Below are 25,527 nucleotides of genomic sequence, written 5' to 3'. Positions count from 1 at the left end.
GGGATGGAAGCAGAAGCAGCGGTGGGAACAGATGCGGATGGGGAGCCGGGGCTGGCGAGTGCCGAATTCACCCAGGTGACCGGCATGGATCAGGTTGTGGCTTGGTACATCCTGGAGGACAACCACTGGTTGCAGCAAGTAAGTACCAAGCACTGGGTAGAAACGGTGGAAGATAGTGGCCTTCAAATGGGGGTGGTTGGAGAAAGCACCTTGCTTGCCTGCTAGATTTTCACTTACTGTAACTGCAGGAAAAATGTTCCCGATGTTGGGAGAGTTCAGAACCAGGGGTCACAGTTTAAGAATAACGGGTAGGCCAGTTAGGACTGAGATGAAGACAAAGTTTCTTCACACAGAGAGTGGAGTTCTCTGCCACAGAAGGCAGTGGAGGCCAATTCACTGACATTTAGCTCTTGGGGCTCGCAAAATCAAGGGATATGGGGAAAAATCAGGAAAGAGGTACTGATTTTAGATGAACAGCCATGATCATATTGAATGGCGGTGCTGGCTTGAAGGGCTGAATGGCCTATTCCTGCACCTATTTTCTATGTTTCTATGCTTGAGTATATGGCAATAAAACTCGACCACTTGATTTTGAAGCATTCATGCATGGTGGGGGAATAATGTAGTCAAAGAGTGATACAGTGTGAAAACAGGCCGTTCGGCCCAACTTGCCCACAACCGCCAACATGTCCCAGCTACACTGCCTGCTTTTGGTCCCTATCCCTCCAAACCTGTCCTATCCATGTATCAGTCTAACTGTTTCTTAAATGTTGGGATAGTCCCTGCCTCAACTACCTCCTCTGGCAGCTTGTTCCATACACCCACCACCCTTTGTGTGGAAAAAAATACCCCTTCAAAAGTTACCTCTTAAATATACTTCAAACAAAAAACATTGAAATCATACTTCTGCAATGCACTAAAACATGATTTTAATACATCAACTGTGAGGCTATGTACAGGTAAAGACATCAAGAACCTAGTCTTATGGTATCAGGACATCAGCCTCATCCTTAACGTCAGCAAGACAAAAGAGTTGGTTCTTAGGTTCATGTAATAGGAGCAGAATTAGACCATTCAGCCCATGCAATTCAATCATGGCTGATCTATCTTTCCCTCTCAACCCATTCTCCTGCCTTCTCCCCGTCACCTTTGACATCCTTACCGATTACGCATCTGTCAATCTCCGCTTTAAAAATACCCTATGACTTGGCCTCCACTGCCGTCTGTGGCAATGAGTTCCACAGATTCACCACCCTCTGGCTAAGGAAGGTTGTTCTTCCCTTGGGTTGTTGACCTAAGGAAGGGAGAAGGGCGAACACAATCCTGTTCTCATCTACGGCCGCTGCTGTAGAGATGGTCGATAGCTTCAAGTTTCCAGTCATCCATATCACCAGCAACCTAGCCTGGTGACACTGATGCGGTGATGAAGAAAGTGCAATTTATTTTCTTGCGTATCTGAGAAGATTCAATGGTACAGAGTTATCAGGCAACTGAACTATTCTATCAACATCTAGAGAGCAGTCCTCAACTTCCATCTACCTCATAGGAAACCTTCAGACTATCTTTAATCGGACTTTACTGGACTTTACCTTGCACTAAAAGTTATTCCCTTTATTCTGTGTCTGCACACTGTGGATGGCTCGATTGTAATCATGTATAGTTTTTCCACTGACTGGTTAGCATGCAACAAAAGCTTTTCACTGTACATTTTCACAGTACATGTGACAATAAAATAAACAAACTAACTAACTAAGAAACTAAGATTCAGCATGTCCACAAGGATTTCCTCAAACCTCTACAGACGCGCTACATAAAGTATACTGACGGGATGTATCTCAGCCTGGTGTGGCAACTGCTCTGCTCTTGACCAGCTGAACCTGCAGGGAGTGGTGAGCAAAGCCAAGTCCATCGCAGTCTCTGCACTTCCTCCCATCCATTCCACATTCATGGTGCGTTGTATCAGGAAGGTTGGAAGCATCGAGCAGGTGAGGTACGATTAGCAGGTGTAAACCGAGATACAAGCTCTGGAATGTTGCTTTGACAATGCAACTCTGTCCTGCTGCTTTCTCAACCGATTTATGAATTTTTATTCAAGAGTCAAGAGAGTTTTATTGTCATGTGTCCCTGATAGGACAAGGAAATTCTTACTTGCTGCAGCACAACAGAATATGTAAACATAGTACAAAACAGAAGATAAATGTTCAGCGTGTCTGTAGACCCATAGACCAAATATACTCAATAAATAAACAGATATAGTGCAATAATAAATAATGGACTGTTATTGTTCAGAGCTTACTTGATGTCGTGTTTAATAGTCCGATGGCTGTGGGGAAGAAGCTGTTCCTGAACCTGGATGTAACAGATTTCAGGCTCCTGTACCTTCTTCCCGATGGCAACGGTGAAATGAGTGTGTGACCAGGATGGTGTGGGTCTTTGATGATGTTGGCAGCCTTTTTGAGGCAGCGACTGCGATAGATCCCTTCGATGGTGGGGAGGTCAGAGCCGGTGGTGGACTGGGCAGTGGTCACAACTTTCTGCAGTCTTTTCCGCTCCTGGACGTTCAAGTTGCCGAACTAGGCCATGATGCAGCCAGTCAGTATGCTCTCTACTGTGCACATGTAGAAGTTTGAGAGAGTCCTCCTTGAAACTTTGCACTATTGAAACTTTGTGCACTATTGTAAAGTCAATAGTTCCACAGAAAGATTTGTTAAATATTTCAGACCCAAGGAAGTGCTGATGCTAGTATACAAAAAAAGTGCACAAAGTGCTGGAGTAACTCAGTGGGTCAAGCAGAATCTCTGGAGAACATGGACAGGTAACGTTTTTGGTCGGGACCCTTCTTCAGACTGGAAGTTAGTCTAAAAAGAGTCTGAAGAAATTATCCTGACCCAAAACATCGCTTATCTATGTTCTCCAGAGATACTGCCTGACCCACTGAGTTACTCCATGCTCTTTGTAAACCAGCATCTGCAGTTCCTTGCGTCTCCAAATATTTTAGCAAATCCTTCTGTAAAAACGATTGACTAGCCAATAGTGTACAAAGTTCCAATTCTAATTCATAAATCGGTGGCACTTTGTATCTTTTCTTTTACTTAAATATTTCTTGTTTCCCAAAGTCCACTTTCTCCAACTGTAGTGTAAGAAATCAGAAGTTGCTGCCATCTCCCTGGTCAAAAATCATATTCAGTAAATATTATGTGAATAAATAGACCGGAGATTAACTAGAACACTCTGAAATAATTGCTTTTAAACGAGGAAGATAATACATTGAACAGTTCCTGATCTTTCTGACATTAGAGCACTTTATCAACATAAATCGTCACTGTTGATACTTGTGAATAGTTCTGATGTTTGAATAATTCAATGCAAATAAAAGCCCGAATAGTTTTTAATTAAGGGTTGAAACTCCTGAGGAATTGCTAAACTCTTGTGTTTTAAATTAGATTCGTCACAGCTGGGAATTTGTTCTCCAAGAGAAAAGCCTCTCCACTCAAAAATGATCTCTCGGGGATTAGAAATATTTAATTAAGAAATTTAATTTGCTGGGCTGGGATTTTGTATGAGAACATTATCTTGGAAGGAGTGAAGATTGGAAGACTGATCTCTTCAAGAATTGTTTACAGCTTGGCATCTTAAATTAGACTGCTGTTCACCGGAAAATGTCTCATCCTATCTTGCACCTTAGGACACCTCTTCTCTTCAAATAATTAATTAAGACCACCACTGTTTTTGACATTAGTGGGTCTACATTAAAGCAAATGACCAAGTCAGCTCCTGTAGTGATCAATCGGAGATATTACTTTCAGTAAATGGCATATGCGTTTGGCAGGAAGTTTGTTAGTGATCTTCAAGGATATAAAGGTAGGTGTGAGAGTTTCCCAACAGTAACGGGCTAGCTTCTTCTTTCTTAATCGCTTTGGTTTTCACTGCAAACCTTCTCCGTCTCTTGAAGCGACCTGCAACTGGTAGTAGAATGCTTTCCTCGGTCTACAGTGCTCTCATCATCTCTGTCCTCTTCTCCGGAGACTGTTCCTCTTCCTCCGTCAGAGCTCTTGGACAATTGGAAGAAGTCAATGTGCCCCCAAACGACTATAGCCAGGAGATGACGTTGGCTGTTGGGAAATACCCAGAGAACGGAAGGTCCCTAAGATCGTATAAGACCAACCAACTTCTTCAGACAGGCCGAGTAGACCCCAAAGTCTTCCTCTTTCCAGTAAGTTATCTCCATGCGTGTTACTCACTGTTTTAATCGTCAGCAAATCCGTCTGCTCTCTCTCCATTTTAGGGCAGTTAATACAGATGGATAAACGTAATGTATATTGTCAGTAGCTGGAGTTTCTCCAGACCTCCCATCTCGTCACTGGGAATTTTCAATAGAAACTAATCCTCATTTGTTGGCACTTTGTCAAAGCATCATCTTAGCCTTTGTTCCCTTCAATGCTCCCACACCCAGACAATTTTGTTTGCAGTTCAAGTATTTAACCACTTTCTTTTTCTTTTTGGAAGTCACTACAAATCATCCCTGGAAAATGACCGAGTTTTGCTTTTACAAACCCCCTTAAGTTGATTTAGTCCATAACTTGGAAAATCTGTAAGCATCTACGATAATCAAATACGGTCATCTCCAGTGTTAGAACAAACAACAAAAGGACATAAGAATGAGAAGATTTACAAATAGTGAAGACAGGGAATAAATTAATTCTGCCATTGGTAGGGAAGAATGTATGCAAGTTAAACTTTTGAGTTGAATAATATTGTGTGAGGCCTTATGTATGAATGTCCATAAGATGGGCGCTCGTAAGATGGGTTTATCCTTCATTAAATACTGCACTGTTGTTCTTTTTATTCATTTCATATTAACTACATATGTAAAATAAATGTGCTCACTTTACCTCCGTTTCATTTGCGCAACTCTTTGGATATCTCTCTGTGTGATTATTATTCAACCAGCATTGAAAACAATGTCTCCTCCATCCTTACCCTAACCAACCCTTCAGAACTTTCAGCTATCCTCTTAAATTCTCTCTTGTAATTGTGAAAACAGGTTGGATAATTGGCCAATGTAAGTCGAGGAATAGCGTCTCGGTAGGGGGAGTTGATGGGAATGTGGGAGGACTAAATGGTTGTCAGGGGGGGCAGTTGAAGGTTGGCAAGGACTCAATGGGCTGAAGGGCCTTTTCCTTGTTGTAGGGCTCTAACTATCCCAACTTCCCTCATCTATATAACTGGGGTCACTCAGTTCCATCTCTTAAATTCTCCACCACTCTCTTCTTTCCAATTTAGCTTCATTCATGCCAACCTCTTTAACCCAGCATTGGTCATTCATTTAATCTTTGTCCGATCATGCAACTATGAAGCAGGTTTGGGATGTTTTACAGTTATGCATTAATGCAGATTGTCATTGAAATCTATTCTTGTTTTCCGTTTAGGATTTGGGTTTCAAGATGGACCCAAAAACTGTTCAACAACCTTTAAAATTCCAGAGGTTCTCCAAACCCCCTCCAGGCTTCAGATCAGTGAAAGGACCACTTGGCATCTTAGCCAAGAGGACTGAAACCTCCCAGGCGTCTGACCAAGGGAAAGAGTTTGAGTTGCCGGAGATGCAGAGAGAACCCGACAATGAAGAAAGTGGGGCAATGTTTCCAATGAGTAGGAGAACTTTCGATGGTAAGTCATTGTTGAGACCGTTGAGTGGGGATTTGCAATCCTGGAGAGGAAGATTCACAAAGATAGACACAAAGTGCTGGTGTAACTCAGCGGGTCAGGCACCATCTCTGGAGAACATGGATCGGTGACGTCTCAGCTCGGGTCCCCTCTTCGACTGAGATTCAGAGATTGGGCCTGACCTGCTATGTTACTCCAGCATTTTGTGTCTTTGGTATAAACCAGCATCTGTAATTCCTTGTTACTACATAGCAGAGGAAGATAGTTGAATCGTAGATCTAAACTGAGTGAAAAAAATGTTTGAGTCCAAGAATTTTCAACTATACCATCTCTCACAGAAAATCCATGCGGCACAGCAGGCAGCTATTCAGCCCTTCACGTCCATGCTGGCCCTCCATGTAATAGTCCGAGTCCAATTCTCCCACTGTTTCCCCATTGTACAACAAAAGATGTAGATTGAACTTGATGTTAAAGGTGGACAGGGGTCAGTGGGGATGTTTCGGTGGCGATATCTTACACGTGGGTTCATGAGTGACTTGGGTCAGACTCAAACCACCACCCAAGACAACTTCCACATGCCCAAAATAATGAAGCTGGGCTACAACCTGTGACTTTAGAGATACAGCGCGAACACAGGCCCCGCCGCCCACTGATTTCACACCAACCCGTACACTAAACTATTGTACATACAGGAATGCAGAGTTGAAGTTGAAATCAGATCTGACATGACCAAGCTGGAAGGGCATTTTTGATAGGCATCACATACGGCATATGGATCACATACAGGCAGAGGAGATTAGCTTATCAAGGCATCATGTTCAGATGTGGCTCTTTCTGTGCAGTACTATTCTATGTTCATCTTTAAGTTTATTCAAGACTCAGCTAAAACACACTCCTTGGCTGAGGTTGCATTAATGTCTGAGGCAAATTATGAGATATGGAGATGGTGATGCAGCAGAGCTGCTGCCTTACAGCACCAGAGACCTGGGTTCGATCCTGACCCACGGGTGCTGTCTGTGTGGAGGTTATATGTTCTCCTGGTGACAGCAGGAATTTTCTCCGGATGCTCCACTTTCCTCTCCAAAGACATACAGGTTTGAAGGGTTAGAGAGACACAAAGTACTGGAGTAATTCAACGGGTCAGGCAACGTCTGGAGAAAAAGGATGGGTGACATTCGACTCGGTGCAGTCTGAAGAAGGGTCCTGACTCGAAACATCACCCATCACTTTACAGACTTACATTATATGTGTAGGAAGGAACTGCAAATGCTGGTTTAAGCCAAAGATAGACACAAAATGCTGCATGAACTCAGTGGGTCAGGCAGCATCTCAGGAGAGAAGGAATATGTGACGTTTCTGGTCAAGACCCTTCTCAGTCTGAAGAAGGGTCTCGATCCGAAACGTCTTCCATTCCTTCTCTCCAGAGATGCTGCCTATCCTGCTGAGTTACTCCAGCATTGTGTGTCCATCTTCAGGACAGTAGGCTAATTGGCTACTGTAAATTGTTCCTAGTGTTTGGGGTGAATGTTGGTCAGGGTGGACTTGGTTGGCTGAAGGGTCTGTTTTTATGCTGTAACTAAAAAAATAAAAAACATCATCAGGTAGGAATATTGAGTTGCAGGAAAGAATTGGTTGGGACATTATTGAATCAAAAGCCAGCTTTAATCTTAGAAATCATAGAGAGATACACTCACTGAGTCAGCGAGAACCACCAACCCCTCCAATACTACATTATATCAAGATCTGCAAAGCCTCAATAACGAGTTATGTTTTTCTTGTCTCACAGTTCTCCGCTGCATGTTAGGACGAGTGTACAGACCCTGCTGGCAAAAGTGACGACTGCTTCAAGCCACGCGGTCCAGAAAACTCAGTACATCTGCATGGTTCCTGCATTTAATGCGATCACAATTACTCTTGTCTGTCCTCCATGGTCCAAATGGTGAAAGCTTTAATGTGATTTTGTGTGTTATTGAACTGGTGACAACCACTGTACTTATAATAACTAAGATTGAATATTCTGCACCCATAATTGTAAGAATATTGTACTTTGAAAATAAATTCAAACAAACTGATTGTGTGGAATTCGTGGACTTAACATTTAAAAGCTATTAAAACAAGAAAAACCTTTTTAAACTCTGAAGAAACTGGTCAGTTTTAATTGTCCGGGGATTAACTTCTTAGTTTTGTTGCACTTGACGCCTCTGGGTTCTTTCTTCTTGCACGGTCGTCCCCCCAGGGTGCCTGGTCTCCCGTCTGCACCATCCGGTTCCCGATTCTCACCCCCACAATCCACCTCCATCCGTCTCCGCTTCCCTTCCACCCCGTTGCCTTTCCCAGTTCCCGCAGCGTTCCCAAGGCTCGGTCCGTGTGCCCGCTTTTTTGGCGCAGATTCCGCCTTCCCTGTGGCCAAAGAAGATAAGAAACGGAGGCAGGAGTCAGCATTTGTCACCCAGACTGACGTTCGTCCATGTACAACCTCAGCACCATCCCCCAACCATCCTGCAATCAGAAATCTAGTGCTCGCAGTATTCCGTGCAGGAATCTCCACACACTCCGGGGCAGAAACTTTCCAAGATTCACCACACGCAGTGTAAAGAAACTTCTCATCTCCGTCCTGAGATGTCACACTCAGCATAAGGGACGAGGCATCTCAAATAATCCTGGCTCCATCTACTTGGTCAAATTTTTGATGATTTTTGTACATTCAACACAACGTCACATTTGATTCTTCTAAACTCTGCAGAATAGAACCATCTACATCTCCTCATTCAACAAGCCCAGCATCCCTGGAACCACTTTGGTGAATCTTCAGTGCAATCTATAGCTAGTACATCATTTTGTTTTATTTAAGATTAAAGATGTTCTCAATACTCCAGGAACGACTCACCAATGACACAAAGTGCTGGAGTAGCTCAGCGTGTCAGGCAGCATCACTGGAGACGTTTTTTAGTTTGTAGTTTAGGGATACAGCTTGGAACAGGACCTTCAGCCCACTGAGTCCACACCATCCAGCAACCTCCCGTGCACTAGTTCTATAACACACACTAGGGACAATTTGCAGACGTCAACGAACCTACAAGCCTGCACATCTTTTGGGTGAGGGAAGAAACACAGCACCCGGAGAAAACACACACGGTCACAGGGAGAACGTGCAAACTCCATACAGACAGCACCCGAGGTCTGGATTGCACAGGGGTTTCTGGCGCCGCAAGGCAGCAGCTCTACCAGCTGTGTCACTGTGCTGCCCGAAGAGTGAATAAGAGCTGTGCAGACAGCACATTTACTTACCATCAGTTGATGAATTGCTGCCACATGAGATGTTTGGGGTGAGCTTTGGTCTGAGATGTTCACGGACTGGGATCTGGCAGAGACTGGGCGGCTTCTTTGTTGCATCCTCTTCATTATACGTGCAAGCAAACTGTGACCTGATCGCAATGGACTCCAGCTGGACACACAGGGAAAGGAACCATCAGTGATCATCTACACTTAACAGGTACATAGTCATTGAGTCATACAGCAGGGAAACAGGCCCTTTAGCCCAACTCATCCTTGCCCCCATCTAAGTGAGTCCCATTTTATGGCGCCTGGCCAGTATCCATCCAAATCTTTGCTATCCATGTACTTTAATTTAGTTTAAAGATACAGTGTGGAAACGGGCCCTTCGGCCCACTGAATCCGCGCCAACCAATGATCACCCATACACTAGTTCTATCCTACACACTAGAGACAATTTACAGAGGCAATTAATCGACAAACCTCGACGTCTTTGGAAAGTGGGAAGAAACTGGAGCACCCGGGGAAAACCCACGCAGTCATGGGGAGAACGCACAAACACCATACAGGCAGCACCCATAATTAGGGTTGAACCCGGGTCTCTGGCGCTGCAAGGCAGCAATTCTACCGCTGTGCCGCTGTGGCATTCCGCTGTTCAAACGATCAAAATGTTGTTGTAGTATCTGCCTCAACCACTTAATCTGGCAGTTCATTCCATATACTCCGCATGAAAAAGCTGCCCCCAAGGTCCTTCTTAAATCTCTCCCCTCTACCTTAAGCCGAAGTTCTCTAGTTTTGGAATTCTCTACCCTGGGAAAAGCTGTGTGCGTCCACTTTATCCAGTCTTATTCAGTTTGAAGAAGGGTCCCAACCTGAAGCATCACCTATCCATGTTCTTCAGAGTTGTTAACTGACCCACTGAGTTACTCCAGCATTTTGTGTCTTTCCTTGGTAAACAAGCATCTGGAGATTCTTGTTTCTGCACTTTATCCATGCCCGTCATGATTAGTGACTGACAGGGAAGGTGTGGCGCTGTAGTCCTGGGTGTGATCACTGGAGACCGTAGCGCACACTTGGGTCAGCATCGTGGTGTAGCGATAGAGTTGCTGCCTTACAGCGCCAGAGGCCCAGATTCAATCCTGACTATTGGTGCTGTCAGTGTGGAATTTGTGCGTTCTCCCTGTGAACTCGTGGGTTTTCTCTGGGTGCTCCGGTTTCCTCCCACAATCCAAAGACGTACAGGTTTTCCAGTTAATTGCCTTCTGTAAAATTGTAAATTGTCCCTAGTGTGCAGGATAAAAGTAGTGTACGGGATGATCGCTGGTCAGCACAGACCCGGTGGGCCGAAAGGCATATTTCTGTGCTGTATCTCTAATGCGGAGTAAAGCAGGGCAAATATCTGATCAAATTAAACCTCGAAAAACTATTGAAACAGTTCCCACATTTAGAAGGGACCCAAGCAGTAACTTTTTCCCACACTGAAGGTGGTGAGTATATGGAACGAGCTGCCAGAGGAGGTAGTTGAGGCATTTAGACTGGTACTGATAGGAAAAGTTCAGAGGGATATTGACTAAACTCAGACAAATGAGACTCGCTCAGTTTGGCAACATGGGTAGCATGGACACATTAGACCGAAGGGCCCATTTCCATGTTATATGGCTCTATGACTGATTGCAAACAAGAGCAAGCTGGAAAAGATTAATCGGTGTGGAGTGTAGAACTAAACATCCCCTGACCCGACTGAATCAGCCGCTTTAACAGAATGCTAATCTCCTGTGAATTGTCAAGGATTACCTGAGTGGGTTTTCCTTGCTGGAGCCGTCTCTGAATGCGATGGCACAAGGTCTTTGGAGAGGAGCCACTTGATTGCTTTGGGGATCTAGAATTAAAGTGCGGGAGAATAAAATGGGATTAATGAAACTTTTTTTTGTAAACCAGCATCTGCAGTTCCTTGGGTCTCCAAGGCCACAAAGGGTCTTCAGTAGTCACACCCCAGCTGTGGTGTCCCACACCCTACCTGAATAGAGTCAGCATGCACGGTAGTCCGAGAAGTCTGGCCTGCTCCGCCGACCCATCCAGCAGCTCCGCCTTGCCTTGGCTCGGAGGTTTGGCCGCCTCTTCATCCAGAATGGCGAAGAAGGCCTTGACTGTCCGTCTCCCTCCATAGGCTGTGGCGTGGTTGATGGCGTACACTTTAGGCTAACAATGAAAACCAAGAGAGCTTGTTACAGGGAGGAATGTAAACACCAGAAGAGAGACAAAATGCTGGAGTAACTCAATGGGAGAGGCAGCATCTCTGGATAGAAGGAATGGGTGACGTTTCGGGTCAAGACTCTTCTTCAGACCCCGAAATGTCACCCATTCCTTCTATCCAGAGCTGCTGCCTGTCCCGGGTGAGTTACTCCAGCATTTTGTGTCTATACTTGGTGTAAACCAGCATCTGCAGTTCCTTCCTACACAATGCAAAGGCCAGCCACGTTTGTTTCTGTTGAGGTCATGGTTGGTTTCTTCCCCAGCATTTCCAGTTGAAGCTCATTGTGATCAGGTCACAATGGATCTATAAGGAAGAGGAAACAACAAAGAAACAGCCCAGTTTCTGGAAACAGGCCCGTCGGCCAACTAAGTCCTCGCCGACCAGCGATCCCTGAAACCTAGTTCTTTCCTATACACTGGGCACAATTTACCGAAGCCAATTTGCCTACAAATCTGCACGTCTTTGGAGTGTGGGATGAAATCGGAGAAATCCCACGCCGTCACAAGGAGAATGTAAAAACTCTGTACAGACACCACCCATAGTCAGAATCGGACCAGAGTTTCAGGCAGTGACTCTACCGCTGTGCCACTCTATAAATCTCTGGCCTTTGCCCAACCATCTGCCTATCAAAAAAAGCCCTTGCCCCTGCACCCATGACCTGCCATTCTCTGCCCTGCTCCCCCACTCTTCTCACTATCGTTTCCCCCACCCCTTTAGTCAGTCTGAAGAAGGAACCCAACCCATAGCGACACCTGTTCACGTTCTCCATGGATGCTGCCTGACCCGTTGAGTTACACCAGCACTTTGTCTTTCACAAGGAGGAAATCCACTGAACGGCTATCCAATGATATAGTACAGGAGGAGGCTATTCAGTCCATTGCATCTGTGGTGCGTTTTTGAAAAAACATTCTTATAGACTCTATCCTTTGAGGGTGAGCAGGACAGTGTTTAAGAACGCAGCAAAGGAATAGGCCCTTCACCCCACAATGTCTGTGCCAGATGCGATGCCAAGTTAAAGCAATCTCCCCACAGCTCTGCAACGCTTCACTAACTAATTTGTATTGGTAGTGGCATTGGTTGATATTGGTTTATTATTGTCACAGAGTGTACGGAGATACGGTTACAAGCTTTGTTTTGAGTGTCCTTCAGGCAAATCATCCTATACACGATTACAATGAAACCATACACAAGTACAACAGGTAGTGCATATGTGAAAATAAAACAGAGTGTTACACCTACAGAGAGAGTGCAGATAAAAAGAGTGCATGGGCCACAATGAGGTAGACTGAGGTAGATTGGGAAGTACATCCTTAGTTTATGAGAGGACTGTTCAGTAGTCCGCTAACAGAGGGGGAAGAAGCTGTGCTTTCAAGCTTTTGTATCTCTTGCCTGACGGGAGAAGAGAGAAAGTGGAATGACCGGGGTGCGAGTGGTCCTTGATTAAGTCAGCTGCTTTCCGGAGGCAGCGTGAAGTGTAGATGTAGCTGATGGTGTGGCAGTCTGGTTTGCGTGATGGTCTGGGCTACATCCGCAACACTGCAATATTCATGCGATGAGTACAATACTAATTAAGATTAAGAAAACTCATCACCGACACAGTCAGATACTTTGGTCTAATCTGAGGATTATATAATTTCCGGCGCGTGTGAAGAGGGTGCTCAGTGACGCTCAGCATCACTACGGATGAGAGGGATTAAAGCTGAAGGAGTCTCACCTGCGCAGGTCTGCTGTTTGCCGCACTTGCCTCTGCGACGTTGGCTGGGGCATTGACCGCGTTGGCAATCCTGGTCGTTAGTTCCTGTTGGACCTCCCCGCCAGCACGACACAACTGGCTCTCACTGCAGTGTCCTTTCGTCAGCCGTCTCGTGATGGCGGTCAGAATCTGACTCCCCGCAGCGCTGCAAACACAAGTTACACCCCTCAGAGTTGAATCTTCACGTTATTTTCAATCCTCTTTTCATGGGGGGGGGGAAGATAAAAAGACACAAAGTGATGGAGTAACTCAGCGGGTCAGGCAGCAAATTCTGGAGTTTCGGGTCGAGACCCTTCTTCAGACTGCAGAAAGTTGAAGCTGATACTTCTTCATTTTGCAGAAGGGTCACGACCTGAAACGTCACTTATCCATGTTCTCCAGAGATGTTGCTTGATCTGTTGAATTATTCCAGCACTTTGTATCTTTTTCGAAAATCAGCCTCTTTCTATCTACCCTTTTCATGAGATGTCAATGCTGGCAATAAGCCAGGATGTTGAAGAATATAGAACAGTACAGCACAGGAACAGGCCCTTCAGCCCACACTGTCCGTGCCGTACATGTTGCCAAGTTAAACTAACCTCAGCTGCCTGCACATGATCCATATCCATGTACCTTTTTAAAATCCTCTTAAATGCCATTAATCTATCTGCTTCCACCACCCTCAGTATAAAAAAAAAACATTGCTCCTCTGACCTTGGAGTGAAGCCCACTATTATTTTACAATAACACCCTGGAGAACAGAAAAAGGTTCTAGCTGCCTACCCTATCATTTCCTCTCATCATTTTATATGCTTCTATCAGTCTCATGCATCAGAAAAAATAATCTGTTTGTTCCATTTTTCCTTATAGCCAATGCTCTCTAATTCAGGCAGCATCACTAAATCACTCTGCATCCTTTCCAAAGCCCCACATCCTTCCTGCAGTGGGGTGACTTGAATTGCCTACATTACTCCGATTGACAATGAAATACCCTTGGTTTAAACTCAAATTGTGTTTTCAGATCACCGCAGCACTAGCCTTTTAAATTTATTCATCCCAACCTCAGACACCAACTCACTGGGAACGTTGAGGCCCAGGGTGTGTTCACAACCGCTGGCCAAGTTCAGCTCACAGTGTAACCCCTTATACAGATGTTGTGCTCTGCAATAGCTGGAGAGAACTGGCCCTCTAGGACTGGCTCAGATACACAGGCAAGTCTGTATTACAAAGGGGCTGACAAAGGCATGATCGGTTGTGGTCAGTTCACACACAGCACTAGCCGCAAGTTAATTAGTTACAATTACTTGGCTGCCTGTGTTTCGTAGAGTAGCTGATTGATTAAACACCTGGAAATCTGCTGGTAAGTGGAAGTGGTCAGAGTGAAACGTGCAGCTGTTCAATCCTCCCTCCAAGAACAAGGGACGAGGCGGTCAATGCAAGCTCAGCACTTTTCACCTTGGCCGTCAATACAATAAACCCAACCCAGGTCCAGCGTTGTTTACCCCCCCCCCCCCCCCTTCGCACTCTGCGCAGACACAGTTCACAATTGCTTTCCAGACTACCCAGCCTCAGGAATGAAAATCATCCATCTTCTGGTGGAGAAGCAGGACCTCAAACTGTGCTGGAACCATGCAGTGTAAAAGGAGGGAATGCAGCGCACCACCATGTGTTGCAATCATGTGATGGAGTCACATGTGGAGCAACACATGAATGGCATGCGTGTTGGTGTCATGTGTTGGAATCATGAGTAGAAGAATGGAATTCAGCCCTCCAGCATATGCTACCCCTTTGCAATGTCAATTAAATAGAACTGTTTGTTATATAGAACAGTAGCACAACAAGAGGCCCTTCAGCCCACAATGCCTGTAAACCTGGTTTACTGTTTATCCCCAAGTCACTGGGTTTTAATCAGTCAGAGGAAGCTCCCACTCCTCCTTGGGCTTTAAACTTTTGAGATACAATGCAGAATCAAGCCCTTCAGTCCATCGTGTCTGTACCGAGCAGAAATCACCCCGTACACTAGCACTATCATACACATTAGGGACAATTTATAATTCTACCAAAGCCAGTTAACCAACAAACCCGCACGTCTTTCGAGGAAACCGGAGCACCGGGAGAAAACCCACACGATCACTGGGAGAATGTACAGACTCCATGCAGACGGTATTCATAGTCAGGATCGAACCCAGGTCTCTGGCATTGTAAGGCAGCAATGCAACTGCTGTGTCGTCCTAGCTTAATGAACTAGACTCCTTCCACAGTTCTTCATCCCGAAACATTAACTGTTGCTCTTTCCGCAGATGATGCCTGACCAGTTGAATACCGCCACCATTTTCTGTTTTTTATGTTTGACTTTGTCACATGTACCTAGGTACAGTGAAAAGCTTTTGTTGCGTGCTATCCAATCAGCGAAAAGACAATGCATGATTACAATCGAGCCATCCACAGTTTACAGATGAGAGATTTAAACAAGAGTGGAAGCGTGATTGTAGATCCACTTCTGTGACCAGCACACAAAGAGTCGCCAGGGTTCGACGCCATCTTAGATTCCCTGTAGCTTTATTTTGAATACAAGTTCAGCGATCTTGCTAGGTTCTTTATTGCATAATACAGCCCGTCTGATTTTATTCAGGAGCTCAAGCCAGCGCCAGTACCTGGGGTCGGAGGTCTCTCCCACTATTTCTTGCAACTTGTCCACAAAGTGCACCAGATCCACCAGCCCTTTGGCATACTGCATCAATGGATCTTCAATCGAAGGGGCACAGCTTTTTCTGCTGAGCTCCAAGCATCTCACGAAGGACGTTACAGCCTTTTAAGGGAGAAATGCTATGTGTTAGCTTACGTAGTGGAGAGACCTCCCCCCCACCCCCCAGCCCACGCCCACCTACACTTCACGCTGCCTCGGCAAGGCCACCAGCATAATCAAGGACTAGTCTCACTCCCAGTCACTCCCTCTTCTCCCCTCTCCCATCAGGCAAGTGGTACAGAAATGTGAAAACGCACACGTCCAGATTCAAGAACAGTTTCTTCCCAGTTGTTATCAGGCAACTGGACCATCCTATCACCAACTAGAGAGCGGTCCTGAGCTACTATCCTTGTCATTGGAGATCCTCAGACTATCTATAATACTAAGCGTTATTCCCTTTATCCTGTATCTGTACACTGTAGATGCCTCAATTGTAATCAGATACTATATTTCCGCTGACTGGTTCGCATGCAACAGAAACTTTTCTCTGTACCTCAGCACATGTAACAATAAACTAAACTAACTAACTAAACAGCTGTAGAGTTCCAGCCTCACAGCGCCAGAGACACAGGTTTAACCCTGACCGCTCATGCTATCTGTACGGAGTTTACACGATCTCCCTGTGGCTACGTGGGTTTCCTCCAGGTGCCCCGGTTTGCTCCCACGTCCTAAAGATATGCGGGTTTGTAGGTTAATTGGCTACTGCAAATTGCCCCTAGTGTGTTGCGAATGGATGAGAAAGTGGGATAACATAGAACTAGTGTGAACGGGAGATCGATGGTCAGCATGGACTCGGTGGGATGAAGGTCCCGTTTCCCTGCTGTATCACTGAACTAAACTAATTTGAACAAGAGTTTTAACCCAAAATGTCTCCTATCCATGTGCAACTGAACCATCCTCTCGTCAGCTGTAGTGCAGTCCTGACCTCGTTGGAAGTACTTTGAACTATCTTTAATTAGACTTAAGCTTGTACTAAATGATATACACTTTATCCTGTACCTGCACACAGTGGACAGTTTGATAGTAATCATGGATAGAGTGCAACACAGAAGCTTTTCACTGTACCTCGGCACATGTGACAATAACAATAAACTCAACGAAACACTCCAGAGATGCAGCCACCTGCTGAGTTAGTCCAGCACTTTGCGTTCTTTTGTAAACTAAAACTAAAGTTCATCAGTCATAGCAGCAGAAGTAGGCCATTCGGCCCATCGAGTCCACTTTGCCATTCCATCATGGCTGATCTATCTTTCCCTCTCAACCCCACTCTCCTGCCTCCTCCCCATAACCTTTGACACCCTTACTAATCAAGAACCTGTCGATCTCCACCGAATTGGCCTCCACCCCATCTATGGCAATTAAATTCACAGATTCACCTTCTGGCTAAAGAAATTCATCCTCATCTCCTTTCTAAAAGGTATGTCCTTTTATTCTGAGGCTGTGCCCTCTGGTCCTAGACTCTCCCACTAGTGGAAACATCCTCTGCACTTCCACTCTATCCAGGACTTTCACTATTTTGGTGGTTTCAATGAGATACCGCCTCATCTTGTTAACTCCAGCAAGTACTGACACAGTGACTCAGACTCCAGACTCACCAGGTACAAGGACATCTGCTTGCTGCGCGCTGTGTGCCGGAGGTGGGTGAAAGCATCCCTCCCTAGTCCCCGCTCGGGAAGGTTGAACACACACGCCATTGCCAGGTCACTCTTCGCGTTTACCATTAAAGTCAAGTAATCACAAAGGATCTTCCTCCAACTTGCTACCATCTGCAACAGAGCATTACACAGCAGTGTTAAAGTGGGCAAAGCACCCACACAAAACTTTCCCCATTTCATCCTGATACAGGATGCGGGGCGTCACGGTGGCGCAGCAGCAGAGTTGCTGCCTCAGCACCAGAGACCCAGATCCGATCCTGACTACCGGTGCTGTCTATATGGAGTTTGGACGTTCTCCCTGTGACTGTGTGGGTTATACAGCATTATGATAGGCACAGATAGGGTCGACAGTCAGAACATTTCCCCCCCCCCCCCCCCCCCCATCAAAGACACAGGGCACAGCGTTAGGCGAGAGGGTCAAAGTTTAAAGGAGATGTGCAGGGCAAGTATATTTTAAAAAAAGTGGCTGGATCCTGATCCTGGAATGCACTACAAGGGCTGGTGGAAGTAGATGAGATAGTGGCATTTAAGAGGCTTTTAGATAGGGTTTTAGATAGTCTGAAGAAGGGTCTCGACCCGAAACATCACCCATTCCTTCTCTCCAGTGATGCATCCTATCCCGCTGAGTTACTCCAGCTTTTTGTGTCTATCTTGGGTTTAAACAAGCATCTGCAGTTCCTTCTTACATTTTTAGATGGGCACATGGGTATGTTGGGAATGGAGGGATATGGATCACTTGCCGGCAGAGATTGGTTTATTTTAGCTTCATGTTCGGCACAGACATTGTGGGCTGAAGGATCTGTTCCTGTGCTGTAGTTTTCTAAGTTCTATGTTCATTTCATTCCAAGGCAACAGTTCACTTGAACAGTGCAACCAGACACAAAATTAAAAAAAAGGTCAACATTTCACTCAAAATTGATCACCTCACCTTGGAAGTGGACCTGTATTGTTCATTGGCTGGAGAAGAGGGTGCCAAGGGAGTCATGTTCTCCAATGATGAACCATTTAGGAAGTCCAACAATTCAACCTGAAAGATTCTACATGTTGTAACACTGATCACTCGAATCGGCAGCACTTCAAAATGTATTTAGTTTAGTTTAGAGATACAGCGTGGAAACAGGCCCCTTGATCCACGAGCCCGCGCTGACCAGTGATCCCCGTACACTAGCATTATCCTACTCACTAGGGACAATTCACAATTCTTACCAAAGTCAATTAACCTACAAACCTGTAGGTTTGTAGAATGTGGGAGGAAACCAGAGGACCCGGAGAAAACCCACGTAGTCACAGGGAAAACGTACAAACTCCGTACAGACAGCACCCATAGTCAGGATGAAACCCGGGTCATTGGCGTTGTGAGGCAGCAATTCTACCGTGCCACCCAGTCAAATAAAATCTCAAGCAATTAAAAGCTGTTCTGTCCGGAACTGAGCTGGTTCAGGTAGTTTTGTTATGACTTTTCCCCAAAACTAGGAATTTAGTGAATTAACAAGTTACATTCTCTGCCCAGTGAGATCGTATTTGAACTCCCTCGTTAGATGTCTCATTTCCCAATGTAATTTTCTAACTTCTCCTTACCATGGTCAACATATCCCCAAGATCAGCTTCGGTACGGAGATCAGCACAAATCTTGTACACATCAATCAGATCCACCGAATTACTTCTCATCAGAAAGGACTGGTATGTTTCTCGGACTCTGGGGTATCCTTCAGGCACCTCTTTGGGTTCACGCAGCAACTCCAGTTTCTCCCGAAGTAAATACTTCCACATCAGGAGCAGATCACTCAGGTCTACGGCAAATTCTCCATAAGACTAAAAGGAATATGCAAAATTCAAATCAGAAAACCCATGCTCTACATAGAAAATAAAATGATTCAAATGAAGGCGCAGATTGTGAGTTAAGAATGTTTCAATGTCACATGCAGCAGGAACGGGACAGTTCTTCCTTGCTGCAACTTTACAGACAAATTAAATGCGCCAAAGCAACAAATAAACATACAATAATTAATAATAAAATTAATTACCCTAATTCAATTCAATTCAATTCAATTCAATTCAACTTTAATGTCATTGCACAAATACTAAGTATGGGTACAACGAAATGCAGTTTTGCGTCAGTCCGTAGTAGTGCATATAGAAATTTAAAAAAAGAAGATACAGAATAATCAAAAATACAGAATAATTAAACAATGGGGACGGAGGGACTGGAGAAATCTATCGGCGGGACTCCGAGTTCAGCAATGTGATGGTATAATTGTAGAAGCTGTTCCTCATCCTACTGGTACGAGACCCGAGGCTCCTGTACCGCCTCCCTGATGGGAGGAGGGCAAACAGTCCATGGTTGGGGTGGGAGGGGTCTTTAATGATCTTCCCAGCCCGTCTCAGACACCGTTTTCAGTGGAGGGCATCCATGGCAGGGAGCGGGGCACCGATGATGTGCTGCGTGGTTTTCACCACCCGTTGTAGTGCCTTCCTGTCCGCAACAGTGCAGCTGCTGTACCATACCGTGAAGCAGGTGGTCAGGATGCTCTCGATGGTACAGCGGTAGAAGTTGGTCAGGATCTGGGGGGACAGGTGAGCTTTCTTGAGCCTCCTCAGGAAGTGAAGGCGCTGCTGTGCCTTTTTGATCAGCTTGGAGGTGTTGAGGGACCAGGACAAATCCTCCAAGATATGTACCCCGAGGAATTTGTAGCTGGAGACGTGCTCCACCTCAGTCCCGTTTATATGGATGGGGGTATGACTGCCTCCTCTGACCTTCCTGAAGTCGACAATAATTTCCTTCGTCTTCTTGGAGTTGAGGACGAGGTTATTGTTGGCACACCAGGTTGTCAGGTGCTGGACCTCCTCTCTGTAGGCTGACTCGTCGCTGTCACTGATCAATCCTACCACCGTGGTGTCGTCAGCAAACTTAATGATGGCGTTGGATCCGTACTTAGGGATGCAGTCGTGGGTGAAGAGGGAGTAGAGGAGAGGGCTGAGCACACAGCCCTGTGGCACGCCGGTGTTCAGTGTTATAGTGGAGGAGGTGAGGTTGTTGACCCTGACAGACTGTGGTCTGTTGATGAGGAAATCCAGTGTCCAGTTGCAGAGGGAGGTGGAGATGCCAAGTCCGCTGAGATTGGTGATCAAGCTGGCGGGGATGACAGTGCTAAAGGCAGAGCTGAAATCAATGAACAGCAACCTGATGTAGGAGTTGTTGTTGTCCAGGTGGGTCAGGGTAGAGTGTAGGGCCGCCGATATGGCGTCCTCTGTAGACCTGTTGGCCCGGTAGGCAAACTGATGGGGGTCCAGTGTGGGGGGGAGGCTGGCTTTGAGGTGAGCCAAGATCAGCCGCTCAAAGCACTTAGCAATGACAGGGGTGAGTGCCACTGGGCGGAAATCGTTGAGACTCCCTGTGGCTGACTGTTTGGGCACTGGCACGATGGTTGATGTCTTGAGGCAAGTGGGGACAACACCCTGGGCCAGTGACAGATTGAAAATGTCGGTGAAGACTGGGGGTAGTTGTCCAGCACATGCCTGATAGTAAATAACCAGATTATAATAGCGTAATCCAAGTACATAGAGTAACCTATACAAAGCCCATAGTAGATACAAGGAACTGCAGGTGCGGGCTTACAAATAAAAAGTGCTGGAGTAACACAGTGGATCAGGCAGCATCCCTGGAGAACATGGGTAGATGTCGTTTCCGTCAGAAGAAGTGTCCCAACCCAAAATATCACCTATCTAAGTTATCCAGAGATACTGCCCGACTCACTGAGTTACTCCAGCAATTTGTGTCTTTTTTTTGTAAAGCAGCTTTTGCAGTTCCTTGTGTTCCCAATATACTGGAGCTGTAGGTAGTTTGATTGATAACTTCAGAATTTGTGACTGTCAGGGTTTTTTTTTTTAAAAAGATAATTTGTTGATAAAGCCAGGACCAGTGCCCAAACACAATAATTTCCCGACTAAGGGGCTAGACGGGGATTTATTGTCCACCACAACTGCATGGTGGAGAATAAGTACAGTGGGACGAAGGGCCTGTTTCGGCTTTGTATCTCCAAACTAAACTGGTCGGATCAGAGCAAGGATGGCAAATTAATGAACCATCAGTTTTTACAGCAATTGGATTACTTTGAAACAAATAAATTATCAGTAATATTAGATAATCAGATCGTAATATTGCAAACCGAATTACGTAGATCAAGCCAAATAGGCAGGCAGCACGGTGGCACAGCAGTAGAGTTGCTGCCTCACAACCTCAGAAATCCGGGTTATATCCCAATTACTGGTGTTGTCTGTACAGAGTTTGTATATTCTCCTCGTGACCGCATGGATTTTCTGCAGGTACTCCGGTTTCCTCGCACACTCCAAAGAATACGTGTGTACGTGTGTGTTTGTGCGTGTGCGTGTGTCTCTGGTTGGGGTGGACTCGTCCGTTGGGCTGAAGGGTCCGTTTCTGCTCTGTATCTATAAACTAAACTAATCCCATGATAGATCGCTACAGAGGTAGGGTTGTGGCTATATTCCTCAGCCATTGTGGTAGGGTTTGAATTCATTACCTGGATCAATGTCCTGACCCTTTAGCTCCTAGGTCATTAACTTAACTGCCTGCTGTCACAGCCGTGAGCATTCCCAAGCACGTTCGATCAGAGTCAAACTACTGAGGGGTTTAGTTAGGAAGACCTCGTAAATGTGAGGGGTAATAGAAGTGTTCAATTCTCCCACAGGGCAGCACAGCAGGTAGATTTGATGCCCCACGGCATCAGAGAATCCGGTTAGATCCTAACCTTGGGTGATATCTGTGTGGAGTCTGCATGTTCTCCCCGTGACCATACAGGTTTCCTTTGAGAGCACCGGTTTCCTCTCATATCCTAAAAACTTGTGGATTTTGTAGATTAATTAGCCTGTAAAATTGCCCCTAGTTTGGGACGACAGATGGCACAATGGGCTAAGTGTTCGGCTGGCAACCTGAAGGCAGCCGGTTCGAATCCCGCTTGGAGTGCATACTGTCGTTGTGTCCTTGGGCAAGACACTTCACCCACCTTTGCCTGTGTGTGAATGTGTGTGAGTGATTGGTGGTGGTCGGAGGGGCCGTAGGCGCAGAATGGCAGCCACGCTTCCGTCAGTCTGCCCCAGGGCAGCTGTGGCTATAGAAGTAGCTTACCACCACCGAGTGTGACTGAGGAGTGAATGAATAATGCGATGTAAAGCGCCTTGAGTATTAGAAAGGCGCTATATAAATCCCATCCATTATTATTATTATTATTAGGTTATGATGAGAAAGTGGGATGATAGAACTAGCGTGAATGGGTGATTGATGGTCGGTGTGGACTTAGAGGGCCAAAGGGGCCCATTTCAATGCTGTATCTCTAAACTAAAAGAAAAGACAATAGATACAAAATGAGAAGAAAATTCAAATTGGAAAGTTTGATGAAGGGTCCCAACTCGAAATGTCGCCTATTCATGCTGTCCAGAGCCTGGCCTGCTGAGTTACTCCAGAACTTTGTGTCTATCCTTGAAATCTTCTCTTGTTGGTTAGCACTAAACAAAGATTTATAACCCAAAGCAGGGGAACTGAGATCATCTTCCATCCCGTTGAGAAACACAACTTACTTCCTTGTTCACTTCAGCCATGGCAAGCTGCAAAACCAAGATCATGTTGTCGGCACCACAGACTGTTGTCCTCTCTCGCTCCGGTAAATGGCACCATTCCCTCCGAAATCTCCTTAACAGCTGTAACACCCTCTGCTGAAGACAATCCATGACCCTAAGAGGTGACACAAAAACACTTAACATTTAGAAACTTCAAAGTAGATAGTGCAGAACATGTTAATCATCACTGCAGCCAAGTTGCAGAGGAACCTCACCAAAATGCAGTATGATTCTTAACTCCAAACAAGTGCAAGGTGCTGCCTTTTGGGGGACTCAAACTAGGGCAGGATATGCACAATAAATGGCAGAGTGTTGTAGGACAGAAAGACCCAAAGGTACAGGTAAATAGTTCCCTGACGTGGCAACCCAGGTAGATGAGATGGTGTGTGTGTGTGTGTGTGTGTGTGTGTGTGTGTGTGTGTGTGTGTGTGTGTGTGTGTGTGTGTGTGTGTGTGTGTGTGTGTGTGCGCGCGCTTGCGTGTGGCTGGGAGAGAGAGGGGGGGGAGGGGGGGTAGGACAAGACATGGCAGGTAATCTGTCAATACAGTTGAGGGTGTTTTGATAGGTAGATGCTTTGATAAAGGCCAGAGATGAAAACAGAAGGTGCGAAACAAAAATAATTCAAGAGTTACAAAGTATTTAATATATTTGCCTTCATCAGCCTGAGCACCGAGTACAAGAGTTAGGTTGCCGTATTACAGCTGTACAATATGTTGGTGAGACCACACCTGGGGTATTGTGTGTGCAGTCTTTATTGCCTAGCTGTAGGAATGATGTGATTAAGCTGGAAAGGATGCAGAATCAATTCACAAGGATGTTATTTGACCAGAAGGCTTGGATTTGCACAGATAGGTTGGGACTGTCCCCCTGGAACATGGGAGGTCGAGGTGTGACCTTACAGAGGTATATAAAATCATGACGACATAGATAAGGTGAACGGCCAGTCATTTTCCCCCAGGAGAGGAATCTAAAATGAGAGATCATAGACTTAAAGTGAGAAATGTGACAATTAAAGGGGATATAAGGGGCAAGTTTCCCACACTGAAGTTGGTGGGTATGTGGATCAATTGGCCAGACAACTACAACATCCAAGATAGAATCAAAATGTTGAAGTGAATCAGTTACTTCAGTATTTGTGAATATCTTTGGGGTGAACCAGCATCTGTAATTCCTTTTTACACAACTACAGAATATGAACAGGTACTTGGATAGGAAAGGTTCAGAGGGATATGGGCCAAATGTGGGCAAAGGGGAATAACATTGAACACTTTGTAACTTTGTCAGTGGCCTAAATGTCGCAACTCTTTGCATACTTTGTGTATGGTATGCAAAACAAAGCATTTCATTGTAACATGTCACATGTGATAATAAAGTATCAATTAATCAATATAGGCAACTTGCTCAGCCTTCATCAGCTAGTTGGGCTGAAGGGGCTGTGGCTGTGCCGTATATTGACCATTTACGTCATTCTCGAATTCATCACACTCCCTTTGACATCAACAACATCCTACTCACCGCCCCATCACAGAAACTAACCTCAGATCAGTGTAAGCGAGAACTCAAACCTCACCAGCTTAAAAAATCACCGGAACCGGCACTCTGAAATGCTAGTTGTATGATATATTATTAAAGGACACATTTGCCATCTGACAAAATGCCTCCGAGATAAACCTCTTTCGAGCGCCGTCAACTTGGAACGAGTCCCTCCCTGTGCAAATGCGAGTTTTGCATTTGAGATCCAATCACCCGGCAGCTGGGCAGTTCAAACAGAGCAACCGTCAGTGACGCCAGGTCCCACCCACTCTGCCCTTCACAGTCACATCAGGGTTATCCCAGGCTAGTCCTCGCCCCCCAGTTGCCGGTTATCTGGGATAAGTTTGGCCCCGCTACTTTGAGTGAAAGAGCGGAGCATGTTATAGGATCTTTGGATTAGATGATCTTCTTCAAAGAGCAGCCTCCTTCATTCGATGGAAGTACCATCCGGAACCCAGCTCTCTACTGGAAGTCTTAGAGACCAAACAGCCTCTATTTTCCCTCAGCCCCTACTCCTTCTTTCCCCGTTTGCTTTTTCCCCACCCTCACATTACAATGCTTACAACAGACACATACCTCCCCAGCTGTTCTCTATCCGCGACTCTCGGCTTGTTTAAAAGTCCCGGCCAGTGTTGCAGCAGCCAATGGGAGCCCCGGCACCGAAATGTTGCACTTTCCACCCGGAAGTCAAGCGGCCGCAGCCAATGAACGGCGAGCGGGAGCGTGTCTCAATGTTCCAAGCGGGAAACCCCCGGAGTCCCTAGAACCCAGACATCGCCGCCCGGCACCAAACCCCGTGGACCCCAGACATCGCCGCCCGGCACCGACCCCTCCGGACGCTGCCCCGACCCGCGGGACCAATTCCAACGCCGGGCCTCAGACCCCAGTCCTGATCTCCCCCCGACCCCAGTCCTGATCTCCCCCCAACCCAGCACCCAACCACCGGGCGTCTAATCCCAGACCCAGTCAGATTCAGATTCAATTTTCAGATTCAATTTTAATTGTCATTGTCAGTGTACAATACAGAGACAACGAAATA

General features: G+C 45.8%; 1 protein-coding gene across 3 annotated transcripts in view; it reads right to left on the bottom strand.

The window, feature by feature from the left end:
* Positions 1 to 7,307: 7,307 nt before the first annotated feature.
* LOC116983965 (PARP1 binding protein) overlaps positions 7,308 to 25,527 on the bottom strand; it is a 47,216-nt gene continuing 28,996 nt past the window's right edge. The window contains exons 1-11 of one of the 3 annotated variants that reach the window (XM_033037931.1): positions 25,065 to 25,382; positions 22,917 to 23,070; positions 18,903 to 19,136; positions 18,253 to 18,351; positions 17,265 to 17,435; positions 15,578 to 15,732; positions 12,906 to 13,089; positions 10,955 to 11,136; positions 10,732 to 10,816; positions 8,953 to 9,109; positions 7,308 to 8,064 (exon numbers count right to left, since the gene is read on the bottom strand). In XM_033037931.1, the coding sequence (XP_032893822.1) occupies positions 7,793 to 8,064; positions 8,953 to 9,109; positions 10,732 to 10,816; positions 10,955 to 11,136; positions 12,906 to 13,089; positions 15,578 to 15,732; positions 17,265 to 17,435; positions 18,253 to 18,351; positions 18,903 to 19,136; positions 22,917 to 23,066 (1,689 nt within the window). In that variant the 5' untranslated portion in view covers positions 23,067 to 23,070; positions 25,065 to 25,382 and the 3' untranslated portion in view covers positions 7,308 to 7,792. Of the gene's footprint in view, positions 8,065 to 8,952; positions 9,110 to 10,731; positions 10,817 to 10,954; positions 11,137 to 12,905; positions 13,090 to 15,577; positions 15,733 to 17,264; positions 17,436 to 18,252; positions 18,352 to 18,902; positions 19,137 to 22,916; positions 23,071 to 25,064; positions 25,383 to 25,527 lie in introns of those variants that run through there. The other 2 variants (XM_033037932.1, XM_033037934.1) reach the window with 2 other exon arrangements.

Source organism: Amblyraja radiata, chromosome 19, assembly GCF_010909765.2.
Source record: "Amblyraja radiata isolate CabotCenter1 chromosome 19, sAmbRad1.1.pri, whole genome shotgun sequence".
NCBI lineage: Eukaryota > Metazoa > Chordata > Chondrichthyes > Rajiformes > Rajidae > Amblyraja > Amblyraja radiata.
Note: the sequence above shows the minus strand (reverse complement) of the source record. Positions and strands in the feature narration are given on the sequence as shown.